Genomic DNA, 17,216 nt, shown 5'->3' on the forward strand with positions numbered 1-17,216 from the left:
CGGGTGGGTGTGTGAATGTTGTGCATCCTCCGTACGTACGCCCCCACCCAGTGCATTAGCACTGTGATCATAACGTTCGACAGAGAAAGTATTTCACTGGGAATGCTTTCATCTTGGTCAACGATGCTTTTCGAGCTATTGGCATCAGTTTTCGCTTCGGTGGCTCCGCAGCAGGCAGTAGGTAAGAGCTTTTGCGGCGAACGAGATGTTTCATCCGACGACAATCGACGGTGTCCTGTTCTGCTTTCTGCAATGGATGTAAGCGCGCCGGCGATGGTTCGTTTCCGATTCCGAACCAGCAGTGCCTCAGCCTCTCGGTGCAGCAGGAGAAACTGTTACGATAGGTATTCGTACGCAAGTAAAACGAATGTGAAACACTCTCGGTTGGTCCACCCCGGCCGCAATCCTTACCGGTAAATGTCAAATATTTACCACTTTCATCAATTTTATTTTATACATACGCAAATAGTTCGATCTTTGCCCCGGTTGGTTTTTGTTGCCTTCCAGTTGTTCCAGTCTGTGTTGTGTTGTGGCAAGCAACCTAAATGCAATTGATTGTTAGGCTTCGGCAGGGCAGAGAGAATGTGTAAAATAGTTGGTTGCCTGTTGGCACCCAAAAGGCATGCAATTTGTGTAGCCGATTCAACTGTCTTGTCCTTGTGCCAGTCGTCGGTCGTTCTGTCGACCGTTTTGCCGTTTTGTGCTGTGCTGCTAGGCACTCATGTGCGAAATTAATTGCTGTTTATATATGCTTAAATGATTCCAGATTATCCTATTACAGACCTATTGTCAGTTGAGTATTTGAAATTTGTTGAAGCGGAATTTCCTATTATGCTAACAGCTTGAAGCAATCATTGAGAGAGGTGCATTTGCAAATGCAAATAGGATGACGTTTTTGGTTCAACGGTTTTCAAGGGAAAGAAGTGAGATTGTTCAATGGCATTTTACTTTTAAAGTAGGTAGCAACTGTTGGAAAAATTAGAAAGTTTTCTGCGTTCTAACCTGTTTGAATCAGAATTACAATCTTTGATTTGGGAATTTCAATTCAATTTTTCTGTGTCAAATGTTGATAGTCGTAATAAAATCTAATTGACTTTAAAATGCTTGGTGACAGTGACTGAGCTGTGGTGAGTTCAATTATTCGACAAATGAGCAAGCCTAATGTGCACTTTCCGATTTGAAAATTACATAAACTCTTCAGTGACCAATTTTTCCAGATCTGCCAGTCCATAACTTACGTGGCTGAATATTCACATCGATGGTTGCTCTTCTGTATAACAACAAATAAGGCAGTAGACGGCATTAGTTTGATACTATTTTACGCGGAAAAACAACATTTCAACTTGTCTAGACGCGACCATGGAGGCAAACTTAAAGGAACGGGCAAGTAATCTGTATCTTCCAGAAATTGATGTCATGGTTCTGGTTTTCTTGTTGTCACGGGTGGCATAACCAGCCGGTTCCAATAGTTGAAGTATTCGACCACATTTGCTAAATTGATGAGTACAGCTGCGCTAACGCGTAAAATGTAATTTCACATTCGCATCAAACGAATTGAGCTGGACTTCGCGATTCCCTTTTATGCCGCGTCCAGACATATCGAAAGACTTTTAATGATATTCCATCTGCTGCCGAAGAAATAGTATCATAATCCGGCTTACCTCTTGTTATATACCAGAGCAACAATTGATGAAAGGGTTTTGGTTGCGTAAGTAATGAAATGGCAAAACTTGAAAAATGGGACGGACTAAAATTGTGCCAGAAATGAGTTGAAATAAAACAAGGCTACCAGTAGCTGCTAAGCAAGTCAACGCAACATAAGGGATTGGCAACCCGGAAGAGAGTGAAAAGCGAGCAAAGGAGAAAGAGGAAGAATTAAGCACTTTGTCTCGGTTAGTCCTTTACAACCTCGAACAGGACGCGACGCGTAATATCGAAAAAGAGCTGATTTGCTGTCAAAAAAGAGCAAGCTTTCTGATTGGCTGATTTTAAGCGTGTAAATGTTGCTGGAAACCACAGCAAACACCAAAACTATCAAGTTACAGTTTTTCACGTTTTCACGTTCACAACGTTTTTTTAGAGTCTGTTTCTCATGGTGTGTTGACATAAAACAAACTAATTTAACGTGTAAGTGTAATTCAATCAGATTGGATCTATTTTTGTGTAATTAGTGATCAACTAGGACAAGTGGTTTCTCATCATAAACTGCAGATAAAATTTAACAGTTCTTGGAGACATTTTTCGTTGCCGTAAAGGCTGTCCCACTTCAAATTTCACCACGGAAGAAACGCTGTAGAAAATTATCCATTGGGTATTTTCTCTTAAAAATTCGAGTAGAAGTAGTTTAGAGTGCATTATTTACACTCTATTTACATCATGATCAGTTTTTCGAAAATTGGAAAAAATGGCGTCACCCGAAAAGCAACGTCGCGAATTTATTTTGCGCAAGCACCTGGAATATTCTCAACTCTCTCATCATGAATGATGACAATTATGTCAAGGCGAACTTCCGGTAGCTTCTGGGGCTACTTTACTTCACCGCCCAGCACAAGTTCGCTGTTCCGGAGAAAGTAAGGATGCAGAAACTTTCATAGTTTGCCAAGAAATACATAATTTGGCCAAGAAATACATCATGTGGCAAACGGAGTGCGCCGTTCATGACTACCGGGACTATAAACGGACAGATCTACCTCAAAGAGTGTCTACAGAAGCATCTGCTTACTCTATCGAAGCAATACGAGAGCCCTACGATCCTCTGGCCGGATTACCTTCGTTCCAATATTCAAAAGATGTATTTTAGTGGTTCGAAGCCAACGGAGTCACTTTCGTACCCAAGGACATGAACGCCTCCAACGCACCGGAACTAAGACCCATCGAAAAATACTAGGCTATTATGAAGCAGGTACTACGGAAGCATTCCAAGGAGGTCACATCTGAGGAAGACATGAAGAAAAAGTGGATTTCCGTACAGATGAAGCTGCAGCTAGGTTGTACAAAACTTTTTGAGTGGAGTTAAGCTTAAGGTGCGAGCATACGGTTAAGGCACAGACAAACAGACATAACTCTTGGAAGAAAAATCAACAAAAATTATCGTACCTCACATTTAGCCGGAACACTAGCACCATCTATGATCGACATTCCCAAATATCAAATAGCAATATGGGTATCCCTCGAAGTAGCAAGTATTTTTTATAGGGAATTCCCCTTCTTTCGTCAAAAAGCGCCACTTTGACCAAAATGGAGACATTCCCAACTAAGCCCAAATTTGAAATGACGGTTTAATCGGTACGATGAATGGAAAACGAGTGTTATGTCTGTTTGTCTGTGGTTAAGGTATTGAAGTTGAATGAAACAAATATGCCAAAAGCTTAGTAAAGGGTTATATTTTGTTGTCTAAAAGTGTGAAAATGATCGATCAATTATGTAATTTTCTGCAGCGTTTCTTCCGCGGAGCAGTATGATGTGGGGCACCCTTTAGTAAATTTTGTAAGGGACCCGTCAAAACAAAATGAAGAAGAATAGGAAGCCACATGTCACGCCCTGTTGTTTCCCAGTTTTCGGTAAGCCGCTGCAAAAAGGGAATTGCGGTGAACACGTTGGTAGTGCAGGTGTACTTGTTTACCTAGTAATAAAGCATTTGGAACTGTCAGATCATGCCACTCGTGACAAGAAGACTAGAATCATCGTATGTCATTTGCAGCTGGCCATCTGTAACGACAAACAATTGAACGAACTTTTCAATGGGATTACCATTACCGAAGATGGTGTATTGCCGAACATGTAAAATCATTTTGCTACCATAAAAAACTGAGAAGAAAGCCCAAATTAGTAACAGTGTTTCGTCAATTAACAAAACCGTCCTTTTCAATACTGCACAGTCATCCGACATCCTTAGCCAGCCCACCGTAGTCTTCCAACTTTCGCCAGGTGTACGATGGGAATCTCTCCAAGCAGCGCCTGTAGCTCGTGATTCATACGCCTCCGCCACTCTCCGCGTTCCATTTGTACTCCGCCAAAAATAGTCCGCAACACCTTTCGTTCAAATACGGCTAGTGCACGCATGTCATCGGTAAGCAAAGTTACTGTCTCAAGTCCGTAGAGTACTACTAGTCTGCTTAGCGTTTTGTACATCGTCAGCTTTGTGCGGCGGCGTATGCTCCTAGATCGAAGCGTCTTGTCGGCGGTGACCAGAGATCCCAAATATACGAACTCATCAACCACTTCCAGTTCATCGCCAGTAATAGTCACTGTCCGCGGGTGGTAAACGTTGCTTTCTCTCGGGCCTCTTCCTACCATATATTTGGTTTTCGAAATATTGATTTGTAACCCTATCCTCCTAGGCTCCGCTTTTAGTTTACCGTAGATTGCCACCGCCGTCCCAAGGTTTCTAGTAATGATGTCGAGGTCGTCTGCAAAGGCTAGGAGTTGGCTATTTTTGCTGAAGATCGTTCCTCTAGTTTCGATGCCCGCTCGTCGGATCACACCTTCAATAGCGATATTGAATAACATACAGGACAGTCCATCCCCTTGCCGCAATCCTCTGCGCGAGAGTGTCCCCGAAACGCGCATGTAGCACATCACTCGCTCCAGAGTAGCTTTGATCAGTCGCGTCCGTTTATCTGAAAAACCGAACTCGTGCATTATCTGCCATGGCTGTTCACGTTCAACTGTATCGTATGCTGCTCTGAAATCCACGAAAATATGATGCGTGGGCACGTTGTCGTCTCGACATTTCTGGAGGATTTGTCGGAGAGTAAAAATTTGATCCGTAGTAGCACGGGACCACATAAAGCCTGCCTGATAATGCCCTAGGAATTTTCTTGCTATTGGGGATAGACGACAACAAAATCTATCTGGGAGAATACCTTTCTCGCCGGATCTTTTGGAGATCGGAACCGGGCACGCTGTTGTCGTTTGTAGGCACTCCGAGGTTAAATTCCGTTGCGTCTCCATCTGCTATATCGTCCGCACTCGCATATTCCAATTTTCTCACACACGCGTTCTCGCTCTAGCGAACGCACTGGCATGAACATCTCACTCGGACTCCCTTGCTTATTTTTTCATGCCGTGCGACGAGTTTTTACGAGTATGTACTTAACTATGGCCTCTGCCAGCGCTCTCGCCGATTGTTGCAGCCCGACCGGGACCGATTGATATCGAACGCTCACGAAGGCCCGCACTCACACCCGCGTATGAAGCGAAGGCGTAAGATGAAGAAGAAGAATCATACATCCTACTCACGCTCGCGGGTGGTCGATAGCTCACGGGGTGTTGGTTTTGTGAGCGGTCTGCGCAGAATGATGCTGCCAGGCTGTTTGTTCGCAAGTATGTTGGTAGCAGAAACTGAGCACACAGCACCAGCAGCGCACAGTGGTCCAACAGGGCGAAAAGTGGAACTTCTTTCCCAGTGTCTTTTGCTTTCATTTTATCATTTATGGTCTTCAGCACTTTTGTTCGTATGGATATTCCTCTTAATCTAAAAGTGTCAAAAGTTCGTCATTGCTTACTATAATGAAAATAAAAAAATAATTGTTTGTGTTAGGATATACAGACATAGTTTTTTCAGCAAAGTTGTAAATATTGTAAAGACAAGCAACTTTGCTGAAGAAAGAAAATTTCTATCTTTATCGAGTGCTGAACTATAGGGCATATTCTTTAAAACTTCTTTAAAAATTGGGTTTTCATACTTAGCTTTTGTTAGTCGCATTTTACAAGAATACAATGTTCTAGGTAATTATCGAAGCTCTCAAAATACACGTTTTTGCAGAAGACCGCAAATCTCTTGGACCTTGGACTTACTGAGTTTTCGCATATTCAAGCTATAAATTTCAAGCGTATGGCAAGCGTATGGTTGTATGGTATGGTTTTAGCTTCTCCCCAACTACCCTAATGAGAGTACGGAAAGCATACGTTTTATGTGTTTCGCGTTCGCTAAAGGCTCGATACGTGTCCATTTTTTTGTATTAGTAGATAGACACATGGTTTCTTCGACAAAGTTATAGCAAATATAAAGGTAAACAACTTTGCTAAAGTAATAATATCTCTATTCCTATCGAGTGCAGAGCTATAGAGCATTTTCCTTGTAAATTCTTTAAATAAATAAAATTAGTTTTTCATACTTAGCTTATGTTGGTTGCATTTTACAGGATATATGGTTCTAGACGATTATTGAGGGACTCAAGATACACGTTTTTGCAGAAGATTGCAAATCTCTAGGATCTTCCCTTACAATGTTATCGCTTTTGGCTCGTGAAGTTAAGAAAAAATAAAGCTTAAATAAGCGATAACTTTGTAACGGAAGGTCCTAAAGATTTGCAACCTTCTACAAAAATATGTATTTTGAGTCTTTCAATAATCGCTTAGAACCATATACTCTTGTAAAACGCAACCAACATACGCTAAATATGGAAAACTAATTTTTAAAGAATTTCCAAAGAAAATGCTCTACTGCTCTGCACTCGACAGAGATAGAAATGTCATTTCTTAAGCAAAGTTGTTCACCTCTAAATTTTCCATAACTTTCCTGAAGAAACCATGTGTCTATCTACTAACACAAAAAATTGACGTGTCTCGAGCCTTTAGCGAACGCGAAACACATAAAACGTATGCTTGCCGTACTCTGATTTGGGTAGTTTGGGACAAAGGGAACCCGTACAAGTTTATAGTATTCGACCCAACTCGATCTCGAACTTGAACTTGATCCAACGTAGCTCTCATCAGTCACGTCACTTTGTCCGCAAAACCAGGGTTGTGCATTATCTGTCGTAACAGGTTTCGAACGACTATATCGTATGCTGCTTGGAAATCAGTTAATATGTAATGCGTGGGCAGGTTGTATTTCCGACAATTTTGCAAGATCTGTTGGATGGTAAAAAATTGGTTTGTAGTGGTGCAAGCTCCCATGCATGAAGGCCCGCTGATAATCCCTACGATACCTTCTATTATCGATGGCAGCCGGCGTAACAAGATTTGGGAGAGTACCTTGCAGACGTTTATCAGTGATACTATGATAGTTGCAGTAGTTAATATATTAGCTATTGGAAGCTTAATTTCATGTTCAACTTCGTGTTCAATTTCAAGCGCAATTTGAAGTCCAATTACATGTGTTATTTGAAGTTTAATTTGAAGTCCAATTTAAAGTCCAATTTAGAACCTTGATACATAATTGCCAGAATTTTAATTTAACTTCTGTCATTGGATTCTGTTCAGCCACCTCGTCCACCTTGTTCGCTACTGAACGCCAGTTTGTCTTAAACTGCTTCTCGATTACAACATATTTTGAGATCTTCTTCAGGTACCGGTTGATAATGGCCCAATATTTCTCAATTGGGGGGAACTGTGCCATGTTGGTAGGGATTCTTGCCCTTCACATCACATCACATTAGCAAAACAAAATATATGATTATTTCAGCTAACTCCAAACCAGACGTAAACGTTGAAATTGATGGTGAGACTATTAATCGCGTAAATGAACTAAAGTATCTTGGAGTAATCATTGATGATAAGTTAAACTTTAAGTCTCACATTGATAATGTCATCAAAAAAATGGCGAAAAAGTACGGTGTGTTGTGCCGTTTAAAAAATGAATTGACGATTAGTCTGCCCATGGACGTAAAAATCAAAATGACCAAAATGTACTTTTTCGGTCCTACGCACTCTTAACTATGTTGTTCACATGCCCAATACTCAAACAACATATGTTTGTTCGAAAATATTCGAGAAATTTAGGAAAATTGAGTAACTCTGCTATTGGTTTCACGTAATGCTAATGCTTGACGTAATTCCCCGCATACCAATCAGCATAGTAACCTATTTGTTTTTGTAGCTTTACGTCAAGTTATCGGAATAATCGTTCAAAACAACAGTCTGTTTATTCACATAAACTGGCGTTCGCATTTTTTAAACACAATAAATGAGGAATGAATCATAAAACCCCATCAGTCCTGCTTTGATTAATAAACTCTACTAAATTGACAGATTATTCGATTGAAAAAGTTTGTAGCAAAGATTATATGGCTTTAAACGTTTTTCACGATAAAAAAAGCGTTTTCTCAACAATCACTGGTCGTTACGTCGACTATGCATCCATGGGCAGTAGTAGTAAAATTCTTTTATATAAGTCAATCATTTCACCACATATAGATTTTTGCTCATCCATCCTGTTCCTTGCAAACGAAAAACAAATATTGAAGTTGCAGCGCTTACAAAATAAAGTTATGCTGGATGCTCATTATGCTGGATTATTATGCTGGATGCATTGCAATGGCTTTCTGTGAAGCAAAGAGTTTAGTTTTTGACAATGGTGTTTCTATATAAAATTCTTAATGGAATGCTGCTTCGATACTTGTGTGATCGAATTGAAAGGGGAAGTGATTTACATGCGTACAACACTAGAAACGCGGAAGATGCAAGAACACCACACTTTTTGTTTGGAAGATCACAGAACTCTCTGTTGTACAAAGGAATTAACTTTTTTAATTCGACGCCGCGACAAATAAAACGTGCAGGCAACTATGGCAGAATTCAAAAGGCTAGGCATTTTACACATAAAAGCTACTTTATAGACACAATTTGATTTATTTTTTTGTATTGATTCAAGAAGATTGTATATTTTTTTAATTTTTGTATATTTTTTTGGTATATTAAGTTATCATGTTCACTGATGATCATGGATTTAAAATTGTTATTATTATTAATTTAAAAAAGTATAGAGAAGACTACACATGTTTGGCCACGCGCGCGAGAACGGACATAGATAATCTTGAAATTGAATGATCAGGTTTAAGTCCTGAACAAAGGGTTCGGAGCAGCAGCTGGACAGGCTTGGGTTTGCTTGTGGACTTCGGAGCTCGTATACCATCGCTCACGGCGGTACCGAGTACCAAAAGACTGCAGGATCTCCCTCGTAGTTCTAGATCGTTATCTAGAACCAATTCTGACTAGCTGGTGCTCAAAATATTAGGTTCGATTCCTAATCAAGTTCAGATAATTTTCGGGTTGGAAACGTTTTGGACTAGCCTTGGACATTTTTTGAAATTTTGATATTCACTTGAAAGTTTGATTTGTCTGTATTAGAAGCCAGTTCGCTATTTGTTTTTATCACCTGGCTACATTGTTATATCATAACTATCTTAATTAGATAAATCGTCCCGCTCAAACCGTTGTAGGAGTATGTTGATGGGACCATCATCATCATCATTATCATCATCATCATCATCATCATCATCATCATCATCATCATCATCATCATCATCATCCTCATCATCATCATCATCATCATCATCATCATCATCATCATCATCATCATCATCATCATCATCATCATCACCAACATCACATCCACCTTGTTGGTGGCATACCACTTTGTTCCGTAGTGGCAGGATGCCAAATCTGGCCAAAAGGGCATGGAACAGATATTTTGCTTCGGAAAAGATAGCAGACGTGTTTCCAAACACTTGTTCACGTAACTATCCTTATTGATGGTTCCAGTTTCAATAAAAATGTCCTTTTTAAATTTAATAATTGTCCAATAAAAATGTGCTTTTCAAACCACAGGTACAGATACCCTACCAAACCATATTTCTTAGCGAATTTCGACAATATCATATGATTGAAAATGTCTGCCACCACCTTCTGGTTACCGTATACTCTTACTCAGTATGTTGTATGTTTATGTTTAATGTTTAAAGTCTACAACAGTGGCACTTAGGTTTAGGCATGGTGCGGGTCAAATCAGACCGCCTCATGAAAGCCACGGGCTGCAATGACTTCTGACAATTTCTGCACATAGCAAAATGTAATACATACAAAGGCAACAACAATTTTTCAGGACTTATCACAACATTTGTATCGGAAGGTAATCAGATCTTCAAGATGCGCGAGGCATCACGATTAAATTGGGTAATCCCTGAGTCATCAAGAAGTAAAAGACCATAATTTCACCATCTACAATGACAATGACAATGATCTACCACCATGTAATCGAACTTTATCAGCATCGGCGTGTACAGCTTCCGAAATCGTGTTTTGGTCATCCTGTTTCGTTTATTGTGGCGATTTGGAGCCACCTACTTTCTTATAAGTCGACAGTCCGGATTGTTTGTTAGTTGTTAGCCGTATTCCCAGCTTATTTACGACTTCTCAGACAGACAGTTGTTGTCCCTGCAACCTCCGTCACTTTTATTCCATTGGTAATAGGTAGTTGATTGGATCATTTTCAAACCATTGTAATAGCTGAAGAACAAATTGTTCAATGCTTTAAATCGTTTTATTTTGCAACGTAGATCACGACATTTGCCATTCGTTCAGACCAATCGGCTACTATCGACTTAGTGTATCATTTTTTTAGTACACTTCACGCATAACGGGTAGAACTTTGGCCTATAAATTACCAGCAATCAATCATCGCCATTTAATTTTCTCCCAATTGGATTACGACAGAGCATTGTTCAAGCAGTGATATACGACGATGTTTGCACCTACTTGAACATGATGAAATTGACACCCCAATCAGACAGCTCGGGAAGTACCAGCGCCGCCAGGTAAAGCGGAGCCAATCGCTGAGTGTGGCGTCGTCGGCATCCAAAGTTACCAAATTTCACTGCGTTCTCTTGTTTGTGCGTAATTGATTGACAGCCAACACAGGTCGTTCCGTGAGCACAGGCAAACCAAGAAGAAACAGCCTTTGGGACACCCGCCAATATAATTTGTTCGCCTTGATGTGATGCGCTGAGGTCGATAAAGTGTGTTTTGATGGTGCAACCAACAGCCGGTCGGTCGGTCGGTCGGTTTTTGTTACATCCGCACCTTCCAAATTTAATGCCCATAAGAGAATTGGGAGGCCTACGGGGCGTAAAGACACTGAGAAGTTCCGAACCAATTTCACTTTCTTTTATACACACACTGGACAGTACAAATATCGCACTACGTCTTTCGTTTCGTTCGTAAATTTGTCCCCGTAAAAAGTTGGACATAAAAGTTTCTCCTCAGATGGCCCTCGAGCATCGTATACTCTTTGATGCCGGGCTACAAATATAACAGTATCTTAGCGATAGTGCGATAGTGGCAGTAGTTTTCTGTTAGATAAACATCTTGCCTTTTCGGTTTCCAGGCAACCTCTCCTACCAAATTGATTTCTATTTGCCCGCCCGAGACTACGAGATAGCACAAATAACGTTAGTTTAATGAATTTTTATTCACATCGTCGGCGTGTTTTCCTTTGGGGGAACATGTTTGCTTCGGGCGATAGTAATAATGCTATATCAACCACGGACATCGTTCATAAACTACGCTGAAGCAAATGGCACAAAAGTGAAACCATTTCATTCAAAGGTTCGTTGACTGCCGCTAACCGGCGTAGTTCATTGACGAGCCCTGTCGAATCTGGTAGACTTTACTCTGGCGCCTCGCCGCTGCCTGCCGGAAGTAATGGCAAACACAAGTGCAGTTAGAGGAGACTTTTTCCCCCGCCCGATTTTTGCCGACCGAAGATTCCATCACACAAATTGGCGAAACGAATGCGAGAAAAATCCGTTCTAATAATAATGTGGGGGAGAAGTAGTACTACGGCCACATCGAACAGGCTCGACTGCACCCTTCAATTATTCTCCCTACGAACAAGGAACGGGGGGCCTGGGGTGTTTGTCTGGAGGAAAAGCGTGAGGATCCGGCTGCCGGCTGCCGGAATTTATGTGCAGTCGCGTAAGAGCGTACCGAGTCATACTACAGAAACCGCCGACCCATAAAACATAATGGCTCCGAATGGCAACTCCAGCAGAAATGGCACATCTTGGTGAATGAATTGTTACGGTTTGGAGCTTGTACTCCTACAGACAAGACATGCATGACGAATTGATCCTCGAGTGAGAGGGAAAAATAACATCTCGTGCTGATAGAAGTTTTGCAACTCCGTTGGTGATAAATATTGAACTCAAATAGCAAACATTAGATGGGAAAAATATCGATCTCAGCGGGATGTCTTCAATGGCTTAAAGTTGACTTAAATTCAAGAGTTTATAAAACTGGAAATGTCGATATTACGTCGCATCTTAAAGCTGCCAGTTTTAAATTATAGTCTTATGGAAATGTTGACTCTTTCGATGAGAAGTTTCAACCAGAGGATAGCAGAAATAATCGATTCCATTCTACTTAATGCTAGACCGGGACGTTTCTAGCTTCTGCGTAGCTTCCTAACGATGATTGGTGATCATCAATTTTCGCTTTGGACACTAATTTCAACAAACTGACGCGACGTGTCTAAATTTAGCCTAAAATAGTCAACAGACGATACATTGACGACCCGCAGGTTTTTACAATTCCAGAGCAAGCGTGTGAAAGTTCTTTGCTACTTTTCACGCCCTCCCGATGCAGTGACCTCAGAAACGGAACCGCGGGTAACAAATGACGAAGCAAAATGAATCCCCCGCGCAAGTGAACTGCATCTTTCGACTCGTCCGTCACCGTTTGACGCTTGCCACACGCTTTCCGTAACGAAGCATCTGTTCGCCATTGCCGGCGATGATTAAGGTGTCTTGTTTCCTAAATAATTAAATAACAAACTATAACTATAACACAAAACGAAATCATTTCACTGAATTATTGTTCTATTGTACAAAAAGTTAATTGGTTTAACATTGACTTCTCCATCATTACAACCGTATCGATCATTAGGGACACCCTTAACGTGACTGTTTCCGTTTAGTGTTGTTGGCAGGGCGAACACAGGCAAGCAAAACACGAAAAAAAAATCCATCGTCACGTTTTCGTTGATGGGCGGCGGCCACCAACCGGCCGGGGCGCATATCCGCCGTTGCCTCTTCGTGGCCACTGCAACATGTGATTACAATTAACTGGAGTGCGATATGCCAACAGTTCGCCCCGGCAGTCCATCATGGCCACAATCGCTTGAAATTTAATTAAGCTATCGCTAGCGACTGATCACTTGATTAATTGGAAGCAGTGAAAGTAATTTATCATTTTTTTCCTCTCTTCTTCTTGCTCTCGTTACAGCGCTAGAATTCACAATCGAACCGTCGGATGTAACACTACCGGAGGGCAGCTCGGTGCTGCTGCAATGTGCCGGACGGTTGGACCCGAAGATGCTGCGAGAGGGAAAGATCGCCCCCAACATTCGGTGGCGAGGTCCGGATGGGCAGGATATCGGCATCGTGGGGGATACCTTTCGGTCACAGCTGGCCAACGGGTCGCTGTACATCAGCTCGGTTGAGATGAACCGCGGCTTGACTGGGTTCTATCACTGTCTGCTTACGGTCGATGGGATCGGTACGATCGTCAGTCGATCCGCACGGGTTTCGATTTCCGGTGAGTATGCTTGTCTTTCATACATTGTATGCGATATTTGCAATGAGAAAATCAAAAATTCACCTCAAAATATAGGTGAAAATTCACCGATTTAGTTTATGGCTTTAAAAAAACACAAAAATACATTAGAATAGTATAAACGATCCAATTTGAGCTAAGATTTCAATATTTTTGCATTATCTTAGCAGTTAAAGTGGTACACCATGCGTCTCCATTGCTTAATCGAAAATTTCATTTTTTTTTAATTTGAATAACAAAAAATACATCAACTTGAATTTCTGATATATCGTGGAAAAAATCTCCTAGTTCCTAGAAACCATATAAAACCTAGGATCTTTATGGTGCATCCTAGGAGCTCATCAAATTATTTTCCAATAAAGTCCAATCATTACTCATTACTCACTACTCGATACTTACTACTCACTACTCACTCTCTTTTACTCACTACTCACTACACACTGCTTACTACTTACTACTCACTACCCATTACTCATTACCCACTGCTACTTCTCTACTCGCTTCTCACTATTCACCACTGACTACTCATTATTCTTACTTACTTAATTGGCTTTCCGTCCTAAAACGTAGCTTGTAACGTAGCTAGTTCAAATCCCCAAACACCAGCCAAAGCATTGTAGTTGTCTGGCATTCTTGCAACATGTCCCGCTCATCGTATTCGTCCAGCTTTTGCCACCTTTTGAATGCTGGGTTCGCTATAGGGGTGTGCGGAATCATCCTGCTGTACACCGCTGAAGATCATTCTTAGTGCTCATCTACTCATTACTCTCTTCTTTCATTGTTCATTTCTCATTACTCACATCTCTCATTACTCACGTCTCTCATTAAATGTTGCGAATTGAGCGAGAAGAAAATGTTGTCTAATCTCACGCAAGTGAGTATGAAAAGCATAGCATTCAACGCTTCCGCCGCACTCGCAAGCGTAAAACAAACAGTCACTGTTGCTGTGTGCAGACATTCTGCTTCCTACACACTCGCGCACGCACATCCTCACATCGTCTTCCCGCATGACTTATTCGTTAGCTAAATAGCTCCTGAGCAATCAGCTGCCCACGAGACATAAGGGCGCACTGTGATGCGCACAGATTATGCATTACTGTTTCTTTTATTCTTCATTCTCGCCCTCGATGCTGCTCACGGGCGGGTGTGCAAACCGCCACGAGTAATCGGTTTCAGCAGCTCGGGCTGCAACGAAGAACGAGAGCGACGAACGTAGCTGTTAGCTAAACACACACACTCGCCAAAACTCGTCGCAATGCATGAATAAGTACGAGCGAGAGTCCGAAAGGGACGCTTATGCCGATGCGTGCGTACGAATGAGTACGCGTATGTAAGAAAATTACACCATACGAGTGTGGTTTGGGAACACTACTCTCATTACTCATTTATCTCATTACTCACTTCTCTCATTACTCAATTCTCTCAATATTCCCTTGTCTCACTACTCACTTCTCTTAATACTAACTCCTCTCATTAGTCACTTCTCCCATTACTCACTTTTCTTATAATTTACTTCTCTCATTACTCACTTCTTTCATTACTCACTTCTCTTATTACTCACTTCTCCCATTATTCATTTGCTTCGATACTCACTTTTCTCATTACTAACTTCTCTCATTAGTCACTTCTTTCATTATTCACTGCTCTCATTACTCACTTTTCTCATAATTCACTTCTCTGGTTACTCACTTCTCTCATTACTGACTTCTTTCAATACTGACGTCTTTCATTAATCACTTCTCTCAACACTAACTTTTTTCATTACTTCTCTTATTACTCCCTTATCTCCCCTATTCACAGTTCAAACTACTCACTTTTCTCATTACACGCCTCTCTCACTACTCACTTTTCTCATTACACGCCTCTCTCACTACTCACTTTTCTCATTACACGCCTCTCTCACTACTCACTTTTCTCATTGCTCGCATCATTTATTGCTCACTTTTCTCATTACTGACTTCTCTTATTACTCACTTCTCTCATTATTCATTTCTCTCATTACTCAATTCTCTCATTAATCAGTTCTCTCAACACTAGCTTTTGTCATTACTTCTCTTATTACTCGCTTCTCTCTCATTACTTACTTTTCCCATTACCGTCATCCGGGGCGAGATTGTGCCAAAAAAGCATATATGTTTGTTCTTTAGCTCAGTATACACACAACTTAGGAAATAAGTTGATTTCAAACCTGTCAATATATACTAAATTGTTCAATTAACAACTACCGTAGAGATGGTTTAGTTACAATGAAACCTAATTTTACTGGAAGTGCATGAACTTTGGCACAATCTCACCCCTTCTAGGGGCTGACATGGTGCCAAAAACATAAAGTTAGGCTAAAAACCTAAACAGTGAACATTGGCATGTTTATAAACAATACACATAAATATCATTATAAAGTAGTTCACATGGGGCCGTCCATGAACTAAGTGGACTATAAGGAGCAGGGGGTCGACAAAAAACAACGCATCAAAAGTATGAACGGAAATAACCCTGAGACTTACTTACTTATGTGTCCATGTCCGCCGGTCCGGCAGAACAAAGGGATGAAATCAGAGATCTCCACTGCTGACGGTTACCCGCCATGGCTTTTACCTGTCGCCAGGACAGGTTCTCGTCTACAGCCCGGATGTCGTTGGCTAAGCTCCGTCTCCATGAGCCTCTGGGTCTGCCTCTTCTACGCTGTCCTTGTGGATTCCAGTCGAGTGCTGCTCTGCAAACCTCGTTCGCTCCTTTCCTCAAGGTGTGTCCGATCCACTTCCACCTACGCTCACGAATTTCTGTGGCTATCGGCCGTTGATGACACCGACGATGGAGTTCCTCATTGGATATCCAATTATCAGGCCACCAGGCACGAATAATATATCACAGGCACCGGTTAATGAATACCTGCAGTTTTTGCGTTGTCTCCGCTGAGACGCACCACGTTTCGCAGGCATACAGCAGTACGGATTTAACGTTTGAATTAAAGATTCGGGTTTTCGTACGTAGAGTGATCTGGTTTGAGCGCCAAATGTTTCGCAGACCTGCAAAGGCACCCCTGGCCTTCCTGATCCGTGTGGCTATATCAGTCTTGGTACCACCATCGGGCGTTGTTTGGCTACCAAGATATTGAAAGACGGCTACCTGCTCAACTTGTTGTCCCGCTACTGTAAAGTTGGTGGAATTGTCAGTGTTCACTACCATAGACTTAGTTTTCGCTACATTGACTGTGAGACCTGCTGCCTGGGAGCTCTCGGAGAGGTCGTCTAACTTGCTCTGCATATCGTTTCGGCGTTGTGCGAGCAAGACAATGTCGTCGGCTAGGTCGAGGTCATTTAGCTGCTCCATCGTTAGAGAATTCCAAGGCAATCCTCGATTTGGTCTACTGTCAATTGCTCCAACTAATATTTCATCCATAACGATGAGAAACAGAAGCGGTGATAAAATGCAGCCCTGTCTCACGCCAGCAGTAACCCTTATGAGGTCGGACAAGACGCCGTCGTGCAAAACCTTGCACGAGAACGCCTCGTACTGAGCCTCGATGAGATGGACTAGCTTATCTGGAACTCCTCTACGCCTAAGTGCGCCCCAGATGTTTTCGTGATTGAGTCGGTCGAACGCCTTTTCGAAGTCAACGAACACCAGCAGAAGAGAGTCCTGGAATTCGTTGATCTGCTCCAATATAATGCGGAGCGTTGTGATATGGTGGATAACCCTGAGAGATCTGAAATAACTAAAAATGAGTTCGCAGTCAATGGACAGCCTTTATATAGCCAGTAGCGTTTCTAGGGTTAACAAAGGGGAGAAATAGGCACAATCGCACCCCCGCACAGTGGTCCAAACAGCGAAATACGTGATCGTTTGATATAGCGCCGAAACGTGAAGTTTTTCGCTTA

At 41.7% G+C, this 17,216-nt stretch overlaps 1 protein-coding gene across 4 annotated transcripts in view; it reads left to right on the forward strand.

Annotated features, from left to right (window-relative positions):
- The window catches only part of LOC128738919 (neogenin), a 262,831-nt gene that overhangs the window by 228,880 nt on the left and 16,735 nt on the right, over positions 1-17,216 (forward strand). For all 4 annotated transcript variants that reach the window (XM_053834408.1, XM_053834409.1, XM_053834411.1 and 1 more), the window contains one exon: positions 13,009-13,320. In XM_053834408.1, the coding sequence (XP_053690383.1) occupies positions 13,009-13,320 (312 nt within the window). The remainder of the gene's footprint in view (positions 1-13,008; positions 13,321-17,216) is intronic.

This window comes from Sabethes cyaneus, chromosome 2 (assembly GCF_943734655.1).
Source record: "Sabethes cyaneus chromosome 2, idSabCyanKW18_F2, whole genome shotgun sequence".
In the NCBI taxonomy this organism is placed as follows: Eukaryota; Metazoa; Arthropoda; class Insecta; order Diptera; family Culicidae; genus Sabethes; species Sabethes cyaneus.